The 21,203-nt window shown below is 38.5% G+C and overlaps 1 protein-coding gene across 1 annotated transcript in view; it reads right to left on the bottom strand.

The window, feature by feature from the left end:
- Positions 1 to 21,203, bottom strand: part of M1AP (meiosis 1 associated protein) — a 71,534-nt gene that overhangs the window by 36,904 nt on the left and 13,427 nt on the right. Inside the window, exons 3-4 of the mRNA XM_032410612.1 lie at positions 10,015 to 10,200; positions 8,321 to 8,489 (exon numbers count right to left, since the gene is read on the bottom strand). Of these exons, the coding sequence (XP_032266503.1) occupies positions 8,321 to 8,489; positions 10,015 to 10,200 (355 nt within the window). The remainder of the gene's footprint in view (positions 1 to 8,320; positions 8,490 to 10,014; positions 10,201 to 21,203) is intronic.

Here is a 21,203-nt window from a genome sequence, read left to right as displayed (position 1 = left end):
CCTTCCTTCCTTCCTCTCTTCCCTCCCTCCCTCCCTTCCTTTTACTTCTGGAAGAGTTTGTATAAGATTGGACTGATCTGTTCCTTGAAAGCTTGATAGAACTCAACTGTAAAGCCATCTAAGATTGGTACATTATGGGAACCATTCAGATCTTTTATTTGTGAGTCAAATTTGGTGTCTTTTTAGGAATGTGTCCATTTTTGTCTAAATGTTTGAATTCATAGTTCAATCTGCAATTATGTTCCCTTTTCCCAACCCTAACATAGTTTCTTGTGTTTTTTCCCTTCTCTTTTTCCTTCATTAGTTTCCCAGAGGATTCTCTGCTTATCAGTTTTTTCAAAGAACGAGCATTTGAATTGTTGATTATTTTTATTGCCTCTTTCAACACAGGCAGTAAAGAGAATGGTTAAGTATGGGAGATTTGGAGTCAGACTGCTTAGACTTGAACCCTTGTTCTTTCTCTTAACTGAGAAACCTTGGGAAAGTTAATGTGGACAAGGAACTATGCCTTAGTTTCTTCACTTAGATACATGAGGATTAATAAGATAATATGTAGAAATTATTTATTTATTTATCTATCGCTATATATCTATTTATTTTAGAGAAGGAGGAGGGGCAGAGGGAGAGAGAGAGAGAGAGAGAGAGAGAGATTCTCAAGTAGGCTCCATGCCCAGCACATGAGCCCAATGTGGGGCTCGATCTCATAACTCTGAGATCATGACCTGAGCTGAAATCAAGAGTCAGATGCTTAACAGACTGAGCCACCCCGGCACCCCTGTGGAAACTATTTAGAACAGAAAATATTTGGACAGCAAGTGTTTAATAAATGTTGCTATTATTATGATCCATAAACAAAAGTTAGAGTAGGTTAAGAGACTGTGGCTTTTATTTCGTGTATCTTTTCCTTGAGGCTCAGAACTTACTTAAAAATGAGTAAAGCTAGCAGCATTATTCCATCAATGGCTCTTTTATGGGGTTAACTTTGGCTGCTGGAATTGGCAGGCTCTCTCCTAGACCCTAAATTTGATCAAAATCCAGCATTAAGGATCTGCTCTAATGACCAGGGTTGGCATATATGTAAAGAGGGCATATAAAGATAAGGAAGGCCACCAGCTTCCCCTCATAACTCTATTTCATAGACCAACACTTCTAGTCCTCTTTTAAGAGCAAAAGAGGAATAAAATGGATCAATAACGGAAAAGAAAGGCTATAAAAACGGTGGGAGAAGTTTTATAATATTATGTTACATGAAAACAAAATACCATATATGTGAATTATAACTATGTAACATAAACATGATTGTGAAAACCAAGAAACAGCGTGCAAAAATAAAATCAGTATATTGCGATAGTGGAATTATGAATGGTTTTAAATTTAAACATTTTTTATGGTCATATCTTCTTTTTCAGTAAAAAAGTTATTAGAGCTTGAAATTTTCTCAGTAAAAAGGCATATATAAAAAGGTTCTACTATTACTACTATTTTTAAAAAGATTTTATTTATTTGCCAGAAAGAGAAAGAGAGCACACAAGAAGGGGGAGCAGCAGGCAGAAGCAAGTTCCCCACTGAGTAAGGAGCCTGATGCAGGGCTCAATCTCAGGACCCTGGGATTATGACCTGAGCAGAAGGCAGATGCTTAACCAACTGAGCCACCCCAGCGTCCCATACTGTTACTACTATAAATATCACAGATAATGTTTATTTACTGCTCACATGTGCCAGACACTGTTCTAAGTGCTTTACATGCAAGATGTATTTAATCCTCATAAAAACCCTATGAGGCAGCTACTCTTATTAGCCCTATTTTGTAAACGAAAAAATTGTGGAATAAAAAGTTTAAGTAACTGTTCAAGGTCACGCAGTTCTTCAGTGAAATGTAAAAATCCAACTGGATGGTTGAATAAATAGTGATGAATTTATACAGTAAAATGCCTCACAGATGTTAAAAGGAATATATTAGTTCTGTGTGTGTCAATGTGAAAAAAAATATTGGATAATTAGCCAAATGGAAAAAATAAAAATGCAGACAGAACAGTGAGTACTGTAATAATGTTACATGTGTGTCCATATCCATGTACATGTAAGAAAAATTATTCAGCAGAATGTGCCCTATGCTACTAATGGTGGTTATCTCTGGAGAGCAGAATTTTGGGTCATTTGAACGGTCTGTATTATACTTATGCAATGTTTAAGTTTGTACAACTTGTAATAAAAAATGGTAAAATGACCAGACAAAAGCTACTACAAAGAGAGCTAGATTGGATCTTTCAGCTAAATTTTATTTTATTTTTTTTATTTTTATTTTTTTTTTAAAGATTTTATTTATTTATTTGACAGAGAGACACAGCGAGAGAGGGAACACAAGCAGGGGGAGTGGGAGAGAGAGAAGCAGGCTTCCCGCGGAGCAGGGAGCCTGATGCGGGGCTCGATCCCAGGACCCTGGGATCCTGACCTGAGCCGAAGGCAGACACTTAACGACTGAGCCACCCAGGCGCCCCCAGCTAAATTTTAAAATAAAGAAAAAACGCACCAGTTAGACCAAGCAGGAACAGATGAAAAGAAGCACCATTTATGGGGTACCTGGGTGGCTCAGTCAGTTAAGTGTCTGCCTTCAGCTCAGGTCATGATCCCAGGATCATGTGATTGAGTCCCACATTGGGCTCCCTGCTCAGCACGGAGTCTGCTTCTCCCTCTGTCCCTCTCTGTCCCTCTCTCCGCTCCTGCTCTCTCTCTTGCTCTCTCTCTCAAATAAATAAATAAAATCTTTAAAAAAAAGAAGCACCTTTTATGTGGTTAGAGGGAAATATAGAATAGGCTATATGGTCTGAATATTTATAGAAAAATTTAACTGATATGAAAATGATTTAAAGTTAATCTTTTTGGGATGCCTGGGTGGCTCACTCGTTAAGCGTCTACCTTTGGCTCAGGTCATGATCCCAGGGTCCTGGGATCTAGTCCTACATCAGGCTCCCTGCTCAGTGCAGAGCCTGCTTCTCCCTCTCCCTCTGCCATTCCCTCTGCTTGTGCACTCATTCTCTCTCTCTGTCAAATTTTCTGAAAGAGCTCATCTTTGTCCCTGGCTGCCTGAAGAGCTGTTCCTCCACTGAACAGATCGCAAACAAGTGCCTTGGGGGCACCTGGGTGGCTCAGTCGTTTAAGCGGCTGCCTTCAGCTCAGGTCATGATCCCAGGGTCCTGGGATCGAGCCCCGCATCGGCTCCCTGCTCCGCGGGAAGCCAGCTTCTCCCTCTCCCACTCCCCCTGCTTGTGTTCCCTCTCTCGCTGTGTCTCTCTCTGTCAAATAAATAAATAAGATCTTTAAAAAATAAATAAATAAGTTAATGTTTTCATTTTAGATTTTGTTAAAAAACCTTCTAAAATGCACATGAAAAAGTGCTCAACATCACTCGGCATCAGGGAAATCCAAATCAAAACCTCAATGAGATACCACCTCACACCAGTCAGAATGGCTAAAATTAACAAGTCAGGAAACGACAGATGTTGGCGGGGATGCAGAGAAAGGGGACCCCTCCTACACTGTTGGTGGGAATGCAAGCTGGTGCAGCCACTCTGGAAAACAGTATGGAGGTTCCTCAAAAAGTTGAAAATAGAGCTACCATACGATCCAGCAATTGCACTACTGGGTATTTACCCCAAAGATACAAATGTAGGGATCCAAAGGGGTACGTGCACCCCGATGTTTATAGCAGCAATGTCCACAATAGCCAAACTGTGGGGAGAGCCAAGATGTCCATCGACAGATGAATGGATAAAGAAGTGGTGGTATATATATATACAATGGAATATTATGCAGCCATCAAAAGGAATGAGATCTTGCCATTTGCAACGACGTGGATGGAACTGGAGGGTGTTATGCTGAGTGAAATAAGTCAATCAGAGAAAGACATGTATCATATGACCTCACTGATGTGAGGAATTCTTTTTTTTTTTTTTAAAGATTTTATTTATTTATTTGAGAGAGAGAATGAGATAGAGAGAGAGAGCATGAGAGGGGAGAGGGTCAGAGAGAGAAGCAGACTCCCTGCTGAGCAGGGAGCCCGACGTGGGACTCGATCCCAGGACTCCAGGATCATGACCTGAGCTGAAGGCAGTCGCTTAACCAACTGAGCCACCCAGGCGCCCTGATGTGAGGAATTCTTAATATCAGGAAACAAACTGAGGGTTGCTGGAATGGGGGGTGGGGTGGGAGGGATGGGGTGGCTGGGTGATAGACATTGGGGAGGGTATGTGCTATGGTGAGCGCTGTGAATTGTGCAAGACTGTTGAATCACAGATTTGTACCTCTGAAACAATGCAATATATGTTAAGAAAAAAAAAAAAGAAGAAGATAGCAGGAGGGGAAGAATGAAGGCTGGGAAATCGGAAGGGGAGACGAACCACGAGAGACGATGGACTCTGAAAAACAAACTGAGGGTTCTAGAGGGGAAGGGGGTGGGAGGATGGGTTAGCCTGGTGATGGGTATTAAAGAGGGCACGTTCTGCATGGAGCACTGGGTGTTATGCACAAACAGCGAATCATGGAACACTACATCAAAAACTAATGATGTAATGTATGGTGATTAACATAACAATAAAAATAAAAAAAAATAATACCCCCCCAAAAAACCTTCTAAAATGTGAGTCTACTTTTTTCATTTCTAAGTTCATTTTTATTTTGATGATTGTGGATCTTGCAGTCTCCAAGTCATCTTTATAATTAGTTCTCACTGTGCAGGACTGCACTAAAGGGGATAGAATTTTGACTGATTGAAGGACATACTCTCATAGTTACTTTTTAAACGAATCTGCATCAACATTTCCCTGTAACCAGTCTCTATAAAAGTGGAGTAGAGATACTTTTCCTTTAATCGATGATCATGGTTACCAGAGTTAAAAAAAAAATTATAAATAGACTCAAGAAGTGCTTGAATTAATTCATGATATTCATGGGTTACAAAGGGAAGCTATGAGTGTTTGACATATGAATCTAACCATTTGAATTGATGTCAGAGAAGGTGACCATCACCTCTCCCAAATCATTTGGTTTTCTCCAATCATTCACTTATTTTTCAAGAAATATTTATCGAGGGGCGCCTGGGTGACTCAGTTGTTAAGCGTCTGCCTTCGGCTCAGGTTATGATCCCAGAGTCCTGGGATCGAGCCCTGCATTGGGCTCCCTGCTTGGTGAGCCTGCTTCTCCCTCTCCCTCTGCCTGCTGCTTCCCCTGCTTGTGCTCTCTCTCTGTTAAGTAAATAAATAAAATCTTAAAAAAAAAGAAGCATTTATTGAGAATCTACTATGTGCCAGGCTGAACGATATATATGCTGGTGATACAAAGATGCATTAGACACAGTCTTATCCTTAGGTAACTTACAGTCCACTTGGGATCTGGCCATAAAAACAAATCTCAGAAATATTAAACCACCCATATGCAAAAATTTTCAGAAATATTAACAAGATTAGCTGATTTTACTGAACATTTATTATGTACTAATTAACACACATCATTTCATTTAATACACACAACTACTGCATAGGGCAGGAATTAGCAACTAAGGCTTAGACTAAGTACCTTGCTCAAAGTTGCACAGCTAGTAAGTGATAGAACTGGGGTTTAGACTCAGACAACCTGATTCTGGAGCACTCATCTTTTTGAGAATGAGAGAAGTTGCTTTTGCTAATCTCTTCCTAAGGTCACCAAGATGAGGCAAACATCAATGGAATAAAATAATTATGAAGAAAGTATAGGCAAACTGGGAAGATTCAAGCTATGAACCATACATATACTTAACCCACAAAGAGGAATTACAAGCAATTTATGGGATGATGTATTATTTATAAGCAAATAGGAGGTTACTGGAAGATCATCAGCACTGACACAAGGTAGAAAGCTGTCTTCCTGAATGTAAAAGCTCTTCTATCCAAATATTCTAAATAAAGGCATCAGGTGGTCTCCAAGTACTCTGAGCTCTGTGCCACTAGAGATACAGAAAATTCTTACTGGATACAGTCACTGAAGGGAGAAAAGGACATAGTCCATGCCTGATATATCCATGGCCAAAGAGAAAGAAAAAGAGCTTCTCTCTCACAGATTCAGTTTGAGAACCTACTAGGGAGGACTCTGGTGGCCTGAGGAATTATGATGGCCTCATCTGGGTCATGGCCCACTCTGTGACCAGGAAGGTAAGGTGTTACTAGAGAATGGGGATTCAGGGGATGCTGGGCAGACCAAGAACTGTCTCCACAGGTATCACTTTCATCAATTCATTCAACAAATATCTCCTGTAATCTAGGATAGTCTACACACTGGAACACAGAAATAATAAAGACAAATTCCTAATCCCAAGGCACTTAGAATTTAATTCAGAAAGAAAAGATATCAAGTAGTTTACAGATTAGATGAGAAGACAAAATTATCACACAATCAAACAATGGTGAACAATTTTCCATGGCATATAATCAAGTGCTAAATTGTTTGGTACAGACCACAAGTAATATTGTTGTTCTAAGGAGAGGAAAATCAACATAGTAATCAGGAACATGAATTAGGCCTTAAGGGATGGGGAGTATTTGGCTGGAAGGGGATAAGGGAAGGAACTCAGAGGAAAGAAGAGGGAATTCAAAGGAAAAGACAGCTTTAAGTGAAGAGATGGAGAAAGAAAGACATTCAGTGAGGAGACTGCTTGAGAAAAGCAGAGTGTGCCAAGTGGGTGAGAGCTCATAAACGATACAGCTAAGGCTGGTTATCCTCCCTCCTGGACCAGAACAATGTCAGTGGCCTCATGATGCTGGAAGGATCCACGTCTCAGGATTTGAGGAGAAACACACCCTTAGTTTCTTTCTTTTTTTTAAAGATTTTATTTATTTATTTGACAGAGAGATAAGAGAGAGCACAAGTAGGCAGAGAGGCAGGCAGAGGGAGAGGGAGAAGCAGACTCTCCACTGAGCAGGGAGCCCGACGCGGAGCTCGATCCCAGGACCCCGGGATCATGACCTGAGCCGAAGGCAGCCGCTTAACCAACTGAGACACCCAGGCGCCCCCCACACCCTTAGTTTCTAACTCTCTCACCTAATTAGTGGGTTATCCAAGTGTGACCAGGAAGAGATCAATGGTATCAGAACAGGGGCTCCTCCCATGTGCACAGCCTTGGAGAGGGCCAATACATCCAGAAAGGACCGCTGAAGGGTGAACAATAACTTGAGTGTTGGATAAATTAAAACTGGTTAAAAATATCTTAAACTCCATAATTTGGGAATCTCTCCTTAACTTTGACCAAAATCTTTTCATAAATTTCCACTGCCTTAGAATGAAATCTAAATGTTTTAGAATGGCATATATGGCCTTTCTTGATCAAATCCTTGCCTACCTTTATAGACTTACTCCTGCTTCTGCCTGACCTGCTCTAGTCATAGGGAACCATGGGCACTTCCCTGAAAGTTGATTAATCTTGCTTTCTCATGCTCCCACGTCTCCTTTTTGAGTGTTCTTTTCTTCTTCCTCTACATGACTAATTCCTATATGTTCTTTAAGACTCAGTTCGAATATTTTCTGTTCTAGGAAATTTAGAATTATTCGTGATTTATGTAGGATTTATTGGCAGGGACCTGGGCACGAGTGGTTGCCGGGTTGGGGTAGGCGGGTTGGGGTAGGCAGGTTGGGGACACCAGAGCTGGGAAGCTAACAACTGAGAACCCCATTATGGGGAGGTGGGAAGGACACAGGAGACAGGGCGTGTGTGAGCTGAGACTCTAATCCCCTGGTACACGCTCCATTGTTCCATAAAACTTCACTTATAAAATATAAATTCAAAGTTAAAATTATTAAGAATTTCAAGAGAGCAACCAAAGAGCATTAAATCCCAAGCATAGGGTGTTTCTGAATGCCAGGCCCTGTGTGACTATACTGGTCATAAGTCCATGAAACCAGCCCTGTATATAAGTCTGTTTATTCAGCATTGGTTATAATAGCAAAGGGTAATAAACCAAATTGTGCATTAATAAGTGATTAAACAAACTATGGTCCAACCACACAGTAAGAAAATCATGTAGCCTCCGTAAAAAATAAGACAGATCTATAGATACTAACACAGACAGCTGTCCAATGCACAAAGACGGTTATAGAATATTATGTATGTCATGATCCCATTAAAATAGTAAATATATATTTAATATATGTTAGGCCTATATATACACTTAGAAACACCTGTCTGAACTGTAGTAAAATCTGTTGGTTTCATTTCATTGAAGAACAAAAAGACCATTGAAAATAATCTTCTTGACTACTCATTAAAATTCTTTTTACCTTTTCCTTTAATTCTTACCATCACTGCTAGGCTCTTCAGCCGGGGACACTGAGTCCATATACTCTAGGACTCCCTTTGTGATCTCAACCACCTGAAGTCTCCTGACCCTGACTAGGTCTGTATCTTTCAATCCTTCCTCCAATTGTTTGACCACCTCTTTTCCAGGCTGGGAAGTCAGAACGGTAATCTGGAAATAAATCCAAGAATCAATGTGTCTACTTTCTCTAATGTACAGAGTGAAGAACATAGCAGGTTAGATCTGGAGGATAGACACAGCAGAAGTCTGTGGCAGTGGCTATTGTCTTTGAAGCAAAGAAGAAGATTTCATGGTAACTTACAAATCAAATTTCATTTGACAGATTCTGGTGGGAGAGATCTGGTGGGATAAATCATCACAGGACCCTTCCAAACAGGTGAGGCCTACCCCAGAAAGTGACCAGTGAGAAAACATCCCTGTGTTTTAGTTTTTTAAGACTGCTTGAAGCACTGATAGCATCTCTCATGCTCAAAATGCTTTGATTTTACAAGGCAACAAAGGAAATAGAATCCTTACATTCTACTAAGTGTGTACTAAATATCAGAGGGCCTCTGTGCTTTTTTCTCATGGTGGTACTTCCACATAGATTTTTCTCCTTGTTCAACCTGGATACAGGTGAGCTGTTTCTTTTGCTTTCTTAACTCTAAAATGTACTCACTCTTGATCAATATATCTAACCTGAAAGAATATTGAGGTGTTTGTGTATAATCTGAATATTTTATTTCAACTGAATGAATATGCTGTATGTTTTCATTAGTAGTTTTGTCTTGAATTTGAAAATCTGGAAGGCAAATATTAAATATATGCAATTCTTTTTTGCACTTGGACATTTTTTTGGTGCTTGAAAATTTTTTTTTTTTTAGAGAGAAAGAGTGAGGGAGCATGTGTGTGCACATGAAGGGGAGGTGCAAAGGGAGACAGAGAGAGAATCTTAAACAGGCTCCACCACCAGCATGGAGCCCGACACAGGGTTTGATCTCACAATCCTGAGATCATGACCTGAGCTGAAATCAAGAGTCAGACACTTAACTGACTGAGCCACCCAAGTGCCCCAATGCTTGGATATTTTTGATTAATGAAGAAGGATGCAGATAAAAGCACAGTTATTTTTAAAAATGCACCTGTTTGATGCATGCAGTTGAATGTGTTTTAACTCAGTCACTCATGCACCCAGTGGAGTACCCAGACATGACTTACTTATATTTTTTAAGATTGTCTTGGTCTGCACTAGAATTTTAGCAATCTTTAAATCTGCACATTTGCTGAGTCCAAGAAAATTTACTCAATTTGATGCCAAGATTTGATTAAGAACAAATGTAAATTCCTGCCCAGGAAATATAAATACAGCACTAATCTAGGCAGTTTAACAATTACTTTACAAGTTCCAAAAATCCAGAGGCAGATGGCATATTCAGATTTTATTTTGATTTCAGTTTTTCATTATAATTCACTTCAGCCCATATTTTTAGCATTTCTCTCTATGCCAGATCTGTATTAAGAACTGCACAGGCTATAGGAAAAAGGGAACATATCTCTTGCCTGCAGGGAGATGAAAATCTAGCCTTGAAAATTACCATCAAAGTGTATGAAACAAAGAACAATATAAGGATGATAAATAATGAAGCATCTAGATGGCCTGAAATGGGCTTAGAGTCCTAAGACCAGTATCTCTTACCTCCAGGGAAGTGTAGCTCAGAGATGCACCTGTGGTCACGTGTCTGCTATACTGTTTGAACTGCTGGAGCCCATCCTGTACTGCCAGGTGCAGACAAGGGCCGGGTGGTCTGAAACAGCCTTCTCTCTGGAACATGCGGAGTTCTGAGATGCAGGCCTGCAGCCTAGCAAAGTTGCCTTTCACTTGCTGCAGAGAAAAATGAACCAAAGATCTTTAGTGACTTGGGTTCCAGATTAATGGACAGTCTAACTTCATTATCAATTACTCCCCGGGGATCCCTTCCCTTCCTGAAGATTTGTTTATTTGACCAACATCTACTCGATGCCTACTATGCTCTAGGTACTGCACTAAAATCTTCCCTATACCAGAAGAAAGAAAATTTGCAGCCAAAGGGCTTTGATTATGTGGAGTTACCAGAAACAGGAAAGGAAGTGTTTGAACTCATTCACTCACCCAAAGGGAAGTCCAGTTGTGACTGCTGAGTTTTACTTTGGGGTGGTCTGCAAACTGGAGGCCTAGTTCTTAAATATTATCTTCATTTCTTAGTCAGTCTAGGTACTGGGAGCCTCTCTACTTCCCAGAAATGAGGATTTTGATGTGGTTGATCATTTCAGAACTGATAAGGTCCTACCCACTCTGCTCCTCAGGATCACTTCAGTAAAGAAGAGATGCTTGGCTTAGTCTGCAGTCAGCTCAAGGATCCAACATGTAAACCTCTTGGTTCTATCTCACCTCCCTTTTTAATTATAAAGTTGCTATCAGGAAGTAATTAATCTAATCTGATTCTGTATCAATGTTACCTCTCCTAAGGATGTATATATATTTTGAATAAATGTGGAATGAAAATATGTGACACTTTGAATTCTAAGCATCAATAGCAGATGGGGGTTGGGTGGGGAAGAATTATATTTGGGATGAGGAAACCACCCTGACAAAGAGCAGAACTGAGCAATATATGCAAAATACACATAAAATTCATGAGCATGAGCTGCAATACTGCCAGGGTACTTAAGTCAACACCTGCCCCACTCAATTCCACAGCTCCTTACTTTGCTAACATGCTCCTCTCCCTGAATTTCTGGGAAAAACACAAAAAATAGGATGTAATTCTTACACGAAGATAATTTGTAATTTAGATGGGAAGATAAGAAACCTACTAAAAAAAGAAATGAGAACAAATGAGACCATACATATAGGCTAGTGGCCTTCAAAAATTTCTTTTCATATATCCCCTAAAAGAATCTGAAGACTGACACACTTATTTATTTATTTATTTATTTATTTATTTATTTATTTAAAGTTTTTATTCAAATTCCAGTTAGTTAACATACAGTGTAATACTAATTTCAGGAGTAGAATTTAGTGATTCATCATTTACATATAACACCAGGTGCTCATCACAAGTGCCCTCCTTAATCCCCATCACCCATTTAACCCTCCCCCCCATCTCCTCTCCAGCAATCCTCAGTTTGTTCTTTATAGTCAAGAGTCTGTTTTATGGTTTGCACCTCCCCCCCATTGCTCATCTGTTTTGTTTCTTAAATTCCACATATGAGTGAAATCATATGGTATTCCTCTTTCTCTGACTGACTTACTTTGCTTAGCATAATACTCTCTAACTCCATCCACATCCTTGCAAATGGCAAGATTTCATTCTTTTTTATGGGTAATATTCCATTGGGTATATATATATATATATATATATATATATATATATATATATATATATCACATATTCTTTATCCATTCATCAGTTGATGGACCTTTGGGCTCTTTCCATAATTTGGCTATTGTTGATAATGCTGCTATAAACACCAGGGTGCATGCATCCCTTTGAATCTGTATTTTTGTATCCTTTGGGTAAATACTTAGTAGTGCAATTGCTGGATCATAGGGTATTTCTAACTTTTTGAGGAACCTCCATACTGTTCTCTAGAGTGGCTACACCAGTTTGCATTCCCACCAACAATGCAAGAGGGTTCATCTTCCTCCACATCTTCACCAAAACCTGTTGTTTCCTGTGTTAATTTTACCCATTCTGACTGCTGTGAGGAGATATCTCATTGTAGTTTTAATTTGTATTTATCTGATGATGAGTGATGTTCATGTGTCTGTTAGCTATCTGGTTGTCTTTGGAAAAATGTCTGTTCATGTCTTCAGCCTATTTCTTAACAGGATTCTTTGTTTTTTTGGGTGTTCAGTTATGAGTTCTTTATATATTTTGGATACTAATCCTTTCTCAGATATGTCATTTGCAAATATCTTCTCCCATTCCGAAGGTTGCCTTTTAGTTTTGTTGATTGTTTCCTTCACTGTGCAGAGGGTTTTTTTTTTTTTTTTTTTTTTTATCTTGATGAAGTCCCAATAGTTCATTTTTGCTTTTGTTTCCATTGCCTCAGGAAACATATCTAGTAAGAAGCTGCTATGGCCAATGTCAAAGAGGTTACTCCCTGTGTTCTCCTCCAGGATTTTGATGGTTTCTTGTCTCACATTTAGGTCTTTAATCCATTTTTTTTTTTTAAAGTAGGCTCCATGCCCAGCTTGGGGCCCCACTCAGGGCCCAAACTCACAACCTCGAGAGCAAGACCCGAGCTGAGATCAAGAGTCGGATGCCCAATCCGGGCACCCCAGTCTTTAATCCATTTTGAATTTATTTTTGTGTATGGTATAAGAAAGTGGTCCAGTCCATTCTTTTGCATGTTGCTGTCCAGTTTCCCCAACACCATTTATTGAAGAGACTGTCTTTTTCCATTGAATATTCTTTCCTGATTTGTCGAGGATTAATTGCCCATATATTTGTGGGTTCATTTCTGGGTTTTCTATGCTGTTCCATTGATCTATGCAAGTACCATACTGTCTTAATCACTACAGCTTTGTAATATAACTTGAAGTTCAGAAAGGTGATGCCTCTGAGAAAGGACAGGTGGGGCTAGGTAGGGAGAAATAGGTAAGGGGGCTATGCGGTCAGGCTCACAGAAATTCCAAAAATGTGGAGGTATAAGGAAACCAGAGATAAGGGAACACTCCAGGCCACCCTGCCCTAGGTGTTCAAAGGGGAAGTCTTATTTATGACAGTCTCCTGTGGTCAACAGAAAATAACCAGACCCTAAAAAGAAGTAAGCCATTAAAGATGTTATCACTAGTCCTTAATCAATGGTGCCACCAGTAGAGAAGTCAAAAAGATTTAAGTTCCCTGGTTAGCTTTCTATAAAAGGCCAACCCTAAAAGCCCGCAGTGGCAACCCTGTCGGGATCCCTCTCACTCCTGAGAGCTTTTTCTGTATCCTTAATGAAATTCTATTGCTTTACTCACTTCTTTTGTCTGTGAGATTCATTCTTCGATTCTGTGAGACAAGAACCTAGCTCTCCCACTTTACCTCCAACTTTGTTTTTCTTTTTCAAGATTGCTTTGGCTATTCGGGGTTCTATACAAATTTTAAGATGGTTTATTCTAGCTCTGTGAAAAATGCTGGTGGTATTTTGATAAGGATTGCATTCAATGTGTAGATTGCTTTGGGTAATACAGACATTTTAACAATATTTGTTCTTCCAGGGTGCCTGGGTGGCTCAGTTGGTTAAGCATCTGCCTTCACCTCAGGTCATGATCCTGGAGTCCCAGGATTGAGCCCTGCATCAGGCTCCCTGCTCAGTGGGGAATCTGCTTCTGCCTCTGCCCCTCACCCCACTTGTGCTCTCTCTCAAATAAATAAATAAAACCTTTTAAAAAAGTATTTGTTCTTACAGTCCATGAGCATGGAATGTCTTTCCATTTCTTTGTGTCATTCTCAATTTCTTTCTTCAGTGTTTTAAAGTTTTCAGAGTACATACATTTTACCTCTTTGGTTAGGTTTATTCTTAGGTATCTTATGGGTTTTGCTGCAACTGTAAATGGGATTGATTCCTTGACTTCTCTTTCTGCTGTTTCATTATTGGTATACAGAAATGCAACAGATTTCTGTATATTGATTTTGTATCCTGAGACTTTACTGAATTCGTGTTTATCAGTTCTAGCAGTTTTTTGGTGGGGTCTTTTGGATTTTCTGTATAGAGTATCATGTCATCTGCAAATAGTGAAAGCTTGACTTCTTCCTTGCCAATTGGGATGCCTTTTATTTCTTTTGTTGTCTGATTGCTGAGGCTAGGGCTTCCAGTACTACGTTAAATAACAGGGGTGAGAGTGGACATCCCTGTCTTGTTCTGACCATAAAGGAAAATATCTCAGTTTTTCCCCACTGAGGATATTAGCTGTAGGTTTTTCGTATATGGCCTTTATAATGTTGAGGTTTGTTCCCTCTAACCCTACTTTGTTGATTTTTTTTTTTAAATCATGAATGGATGTTGTATTTTGTCAAATGCTTTTTCTGCATCTATTGAAAGGATCATATGGTTCTTATCCTTTCTTTTATTAATATGGTGTATCACACTGGTTGATTTGCAAATGCTGAACCACCCTTGCAGTCCAAGAATAAATTCCACTTGATTGTGGTGAATGATTCTTTCAGTGTACGGGTGGATTCTATTTGCTAGTATTTTATTGAGAATTTCTGCATCCATGTTCATCAGGTATATTGACCTATAGTTCTCTTTCTTAGTGGAGTCTTTGTCTGGTCTTGGTATCAGGGTAATGCTGGCCTCAAAAAATGATTTTGGAAGTTTTCTTTCCATTTCTATTTTTTGGAATAGTTTGAAAAGAATAGGTATTAACTTTCCTTTAAATGTTTGGTAGAATTCCCCTGGGAAGCCATCTGGTCCTGGACTTTTGTTTGTTGGGAGATTTTTGATTACTGTTTCAATTTCTTTGCCGGTTATAGGTCTGTTCAAGTTTTCTATTTCTTCCTGTTTCAGTTTTGATAGTTTATATGTTTCTAGGAATTTGTCCATTTCTTCCAAGTTGTCCAATTTGTTGGAAAACAATTTTTCATAATATTCTCTTATAATTGTTTGTATTTCTGTGGTGTTGGTTATTTCTCATCTCTCATTTGTGATTTTATTTGGGTCCTTTCTCTTTTCTTTTTGGTAAGTCTGGCTAAGGGTTTCTCAATTTTATTAATTTTTGCAAAGAACTAGCTCCTGGATTCATTGATCTGTCCTATTGTTTTCCTAGCTTCTATATCATTTATTTCTGCTCTAATCTTTATTATTCTCCTTCTCTTTGCTCTCCTTTTCCTCTTTCCTGCTTGCTGAAACACAAGCATAAGAATAGCCAACTTGGCCTACAAAATAGTAGCTGTGTTGCAGATGGTAGTAAGATGGTGGAGCAATGAGCCAGGAGGAGCATGGTTCCTTATTGATTATGGAGTTGCCACACTAGCCCTAGATTGCCTACAATTATTTGAGAGAGAAATAAACTTATATCTTATTTAAGCCACTTTTATTTTGGGGTTTCTATGACTCACAGCTGAACCTAATCTTAACTGATTCAATGCTATTAAAAAAATTCCTCAACTTTCTTTTTGGTAGTGTTTTAGGAGGAACCAACAGTAAGAGTGTGTTTCCAACAGTCAACTTTGCAATAATCAAAAGACTATACTTTTCTGCATTTAAGTTTTCTAAAATGAAAACATATTTTTTAAAATCAGAAAACACATTTCTATTTTGAAAACTGAAACAAAAAGCTTAACTTATCTCCTGTAATTAAAATAAAAAAAATAGGATGACCTCCTGATGTCTCTGCCAGGAGGTTACAATAACCTTTAGGAAAAGGAAGTGATCTTCTAACAAGGTTTGAAAATATTGCCTATTTGAGTATTGGAAAATTCTGCCAAATGCAATGGTTTTGGAAATACTGGAAATTAAGCTGTTCTTTCTTACATTAATCAAATAATAGGGCCACTTACTGCTCGAGAACACTCCTGGTTGATAACCTCCTGTAGCAAGAGGCCATGCGCTCAATTCATCTAAAAAATTACATCATTCAGAAACAAGCTAAACAGAAAGTAGGCTAAAACATAACTATGTATTATATCCCTTGAAAATGGTATCTGATCTCTCAGGTACTCACTTTGATTCTGGAAGTGATTTTAAAATGCAGGCTTTGCAGAAACATTAATTGCCTAGAATGTGAAGAGCTCATATATCTTGGCCGGGAAACAATTTCTGTATATCAAAGGTTGATGACTGAGGAATGCTACAGAAAGTCTTATATTCTTAGCTTTTTTTCTAATGAATTGCCGAGGCAACATTCCATACAGCAACAGTGTAAATAGTTCAGACTTGAGTTCCAAATCTAAAAGGTGGGGTCAGGGACCTATAGGGAGCTGTTAGATAAAGAGGGAGAAAATGGGTGGTAGGAAGACGAGGCCTGGTGTCTCTCAGCTGGAGTTGTACCATTACCGGCAATCTGCAATCTGAGCAGTCAAATGTCCTAACTTCTCCTCCCTCTCCCCTGGATGGAAATTTTGGGATTTCCGTTGTGGAAGATTCAAATGTGCTTTAGGAAGTTGCTGAGTTGAAATGTAGCCCAGTGAATCAGGTACTGAAGTTGCCTACAACATTGTTTGGAGTTATTATTCTATCACAAACTCAAGTTCTTTGTCTTAGATATCTGGGTGGGTTTCAAGGTGCAGAGTGGAGACCCTGATTCAGTTATATGGGCTTTGCACAGAGAGGTGGAAGTTGGGATGGGTGGGTAAGGACTGATGAACCCTCACTGCATTTCTTTCAGCTTTTTTTGTAGACTAGTGGTACAAATATGCCTAGAGGATGCTCTCTCCCTAGATCTAGTACCAGTGTGTTCTTCTTCCTTACGGCAGTTTAGGATAACTCAGATTGATGTCTCACTGGGAATCAAATGAAAAAATTAGAACATAGTTTAGGTCATTGATTTTCAAAAATCTTTTTATCGGTAGAAACTTTTATAAAAAATTAAAAATTTATGTAGAATCTCCATATGTAAACTGCATTTTATTAGCACAAATGTATTTTCAATATTTTGTTTTTATTTATTTTCAATATATAATACATGCACATGATTCAAAATTTAAAGGCTGTAAAATTATATGCAGAAAAAAAAATCACCTTTCCACTCATTCTTCAGCTAACCAGTGGTTTCCTGGAGGCAATCTATATTTGTAGCTTGTTGGATATCTTCCCAGAGATTTTTTCTTTACATGAAAGAAAATATAAAAGATAAATTTGTTCTTCTTGCCAAAATAAGAGAGACTATGATAGTCTTTTATATCTTGATTTTATTGCATAGTGTACTTGGGCAATCATTTCATTCAATAGATAAAAAGTGTCTTAATTTTTTAAAAAGATTTTTTATTTATTTGAGAGAGAGAGAGAGAGCACACAAGCTGGGGGGAGGGGCAGAGGGAGAGAGAGAAGCAGGCTCCCCATTGAGCAGGAAGCCTGATGTGGGGCTCCATCCTAGGACCCTGGGATCATGATCTGAGCCGAAGGCAGATGCTTAACTGATTGAGCCACCTAGGTGCCCCAAAAGTGTCTTAATTTTTACAGCTACAGAGTATTCCATTAATGGATGGGACATAATTTTATTTAACCAATTCCCTATTGATTGACATTAGATTGCTTTCAATCTTTTGATACTGGAAAGAGTGCTGAAATGATAATACGTAAGTCATTTTTCCACATATGAAAATACATCTGTAGGATAAGTTCCTAAAAGCAGACTTGCTAGGTCAAAGGGTATGTAAATTGTGATACTGTCACCAAATTGCCCACCACAGAAATTGTGTTAATTTATACACCCATAAATGGCATGTAAGTGTGCCGATTTCTTTAAAACCTCATGAACAGTATGTTATTTAAAAAAAAAAAAACTTTGGTAATCCCACAGGTGAAAAATAATAGCATCTCAATGTACTTTAAATTTTCTTCTTCATTACTTTTATAAGTGAGATTGAACATATTTTGATACATTGAAGGGTCATTTATATTTCTTTTTCTGAAAACTATGTATGTAATTTCTCATTTCCTATTGGAGTATTGGTCTTTACCTTCTTGATTATGTAACTTTTTTTTTTTTTTTTTTTCCAAGCACAGATTTTCTATTTTTATACAGCTGAATTTATTAATCTTTTACTTTTGGAATTTTGGGTTTTGTGTTATAGTTAGAAAAGCCTTTCTTACTCTGATATTTTCCCCCATGCTCTGTGAGCTAATTATCAACTTATTGCCTCTAGGATCCAATTCACCTTTCAATATATGTCTGCAATAATGGACAGAATCCCTTTCAACCTTTCTCCTTTACATGGACCACAATGTTAAGGATTTGAGTAGAGAGCACTGGAGGAACACTGCAGGAGGAAGATGCTTTCTTGCTGAAAGTAATGGGGTATGAGAACATCTGATAGTGCTCCACACTAGCAGATAGTGCCCCAAACTAGCAGGCCCTTGATTTTACAGACTGAATGTTTATGTTCCCTTAAAATTCACATAGTTAAGCCCTAACTCCTAATGTGGTAGCATTTAAGTGAGGCCATTGAGAGGTAATTAGGTTTAGATGAGGTCATGAGGATGCAGTCTATGGTGACCTTCTAAGAAGAGGAAGGACACCAGAGCTCTCTCTCTCTCTTCACATACATGCACTGAGGAAAGGTCATCTGAGCACACAGCAAGAAATCTACTGTCTGCAAGCCAGAAGAGGGCTCTCACAGGACCTGGCCAATGCTTGCACCCTGGTTTCGAACTTCTAGTCTCCCAAACTTTGAGAAAATAAATGTGTGTTGTTTAAGCCATCTAGTTTATAGAATTTTGTTGTTATGAGAGCCTGAGCTGACTAAGACACTGCAACCTCTTAGCCTTGGCTTGGTGATCACCTTTCAGCAGGCCTCTTACACAGACACCGCCTGCCTCAGGTCTCCTGCCTGCAGTAATGCCTCACTCCCTCTGTTCACCTCAGAGGTTTATCTCCCGTGGCCCTCCCAGTGATGCTGCAATTTCCACCTGGGCGCTGTCTGCTCCAGGCATCCTGTCCACATTGGTATCTCCACTCTACACACTTATGCCCCAGTCACTGATTAGAGCTCACCTACACCTGGAAGATTGCATCCTGCTTTCCCAGTAACCATGGACCAGCTCTGGCTTGGGATAACCAGTGAACTTCTTTGCATCCAGTCAGCTGCAACTATACTTTCTCCAACTGGTCCTGAACTCCAGCCTTGGGAAAGGAGTCCACTTTTCAAGTTTGTCCTTCCTGGAGATCACTACCTCAGCCCCTAAGGTACCATAAAAAGTTCTCGTATCTTACAGTTGCTTTATTATCATAGTTGAATATGTTAAACGATGTTAAAATTTTCCATATAAACTTCCCTTGTTTAAATCACTGTGTGGTTTCTCTTCTTCTGATTGAACTCAGACTGATACAGTCTCTTCTCCTACATAGTTTCAATTTTTACATTTAAAACTTTGATCGATCTGGACTTTATACTGATGTAATCAGTGAGTATGGATCTAACTTACTTTTTTCCTACATGGCTATCCAGTTGACCCAAGCATTTACTGGATAAATTTTTTCCAATAAATTTTATTATATTTTTAATTTTTAATTTTTTCTACATTTACTTATTTTTAGTAATCTCTACACCCAACATGGGGCTCAAACTCACAACCCTGACATCCAGAGTCCCATGGTCTTCTGACTGAGCCAGCCAGATGCCCCTTCAATTAACTTTAATTAATTAATTAAAATTATATATATTATAAATTAATTTATTAATTTATTTAAGAGAGGGAGAGAGAGGTGGGGAGGGGCAGCAGGAGAGCAGAGAAAGAATCTTAAGCAGGTTCCATCCCCAGCACAGAGCCTGATAGGGGGCTCAATCTCACAACTCTGAGATTATGACCTGAGCTGAAATCAAGAGTCAGATGCTTAACTGACTGAGAAACCCAGGCGCCCCCGCCACTCCAATTAATGTTAAATACCATCTTTATTATATACTAAATTCTCCCATATGTTTGGGTCTATTTCTGGACCTTAAATTATATTCCATTGCCCTATCTTTTCAATCTCCAGTATCACACTTGAATATGTTTAATATTTAATAGTTCCTAGCTATATTTTGGGGGTTTTTTTTGCTTCTAACTTGAACTTTGTCATTAAGATGTCCAGTTTTCCTGTTGGAAATTTTATCAGGAATTCCATTATATTTACAGATTAATTTAGAGATAACGGACATCTTTCTGGTCTGAATCTTCCCCAAAACTAATGACTTTTAATTTGTGCAAGTCTTCTTTTGTGTTTCTCAATAGTATTTTAATTCATATAAGTCTTGCACATATATTATTAATTTCAATCCTAAGTATCTGATAATTTTGGTTATTGTATGAGATCTTTTCTGCCACTTTAACTTCAAACTTGTTGTTTGGGATATATGAAGGGTATTAATATCTGTATTAGTCCTTGTACCAGACTATTGTCATGAGTTCTTTCATTGTTTGAAATAATTTTCTAGTTTATTCTTTTGGACATCATTAATTTGCAGATAACAATCATTTTATCTCCTTTTTTCCTATTTTTATATTCTAATTTATTTCCCTTGTGCAACTGCATCAGTGAAAACCTCCAGAATACTTGTAAATAATAGTGATGACAACACAGGAATATATTTAGTGTCTTTTCATTAAGTATGATTTGATTCTTAAGCTGTCATAAACATATATTGTGCTCAGGGATAGTTACCTATACCTATTTTATTAAAGTTTTTTAAAAACAAGACTGGATGTTGCATTTTATTAAATGCTTTTTTTCAGTATTTACAGAAATGAACACGATCATATTTTTTTCTTAGATATATTAATACAGTAAACTGTACTAATGGGTTCCCTAATATTGTACCATTTTTTTTTTATTCCTGGTATACGATCTTTTTAAATATAAGCTGGGGGTGTCTAGGTGGCTCAGTCAGTTAAACCTCCAACTCTTGATTTCGGCTCAGGTCATGATCTCAGGGTCGTGGGATGGATCCCTCTGTCAGGCTCTGTGCTCAGCCGGGAGTCTGTTTGAGATTCTCTCTCTCCCTTTAGATCTACCTGCCCGCCCCTGCTCTCTCTCTCTCTCTCAAATAAATAAATAAATCTTTAAAAAAAAAAAAATATATATATATATAAGCTGGATTCTATTGCCTGTACATTATTTGGGATTTTGAATAGAAATTCGTGAGACTTGCTGTAGTTTTTCTTTTTGTGCAATATTTGTTGGATTTTAGTATCAATATTATGTCATCTTCA

This window comes from Phoca vitulina, unplaced genomic scaffold (assembly GCF_004348235.1).
Source record: "Phoca vitulina isolate PV1807 unplaced genomic scaffold, GSC_HSeal_1.0 scaffold12, whole genome shotgun sequence".
NCBI lineage: Eukaryota > Metazoa > Chordata > Mammalia > Carnivora > Phocidae > Phoca > Phoca vitulina.
Note: the sequence above shows the minus strand (reverse complement) of the source record. Positions and strands in the feature narration are given on the sequence as shown.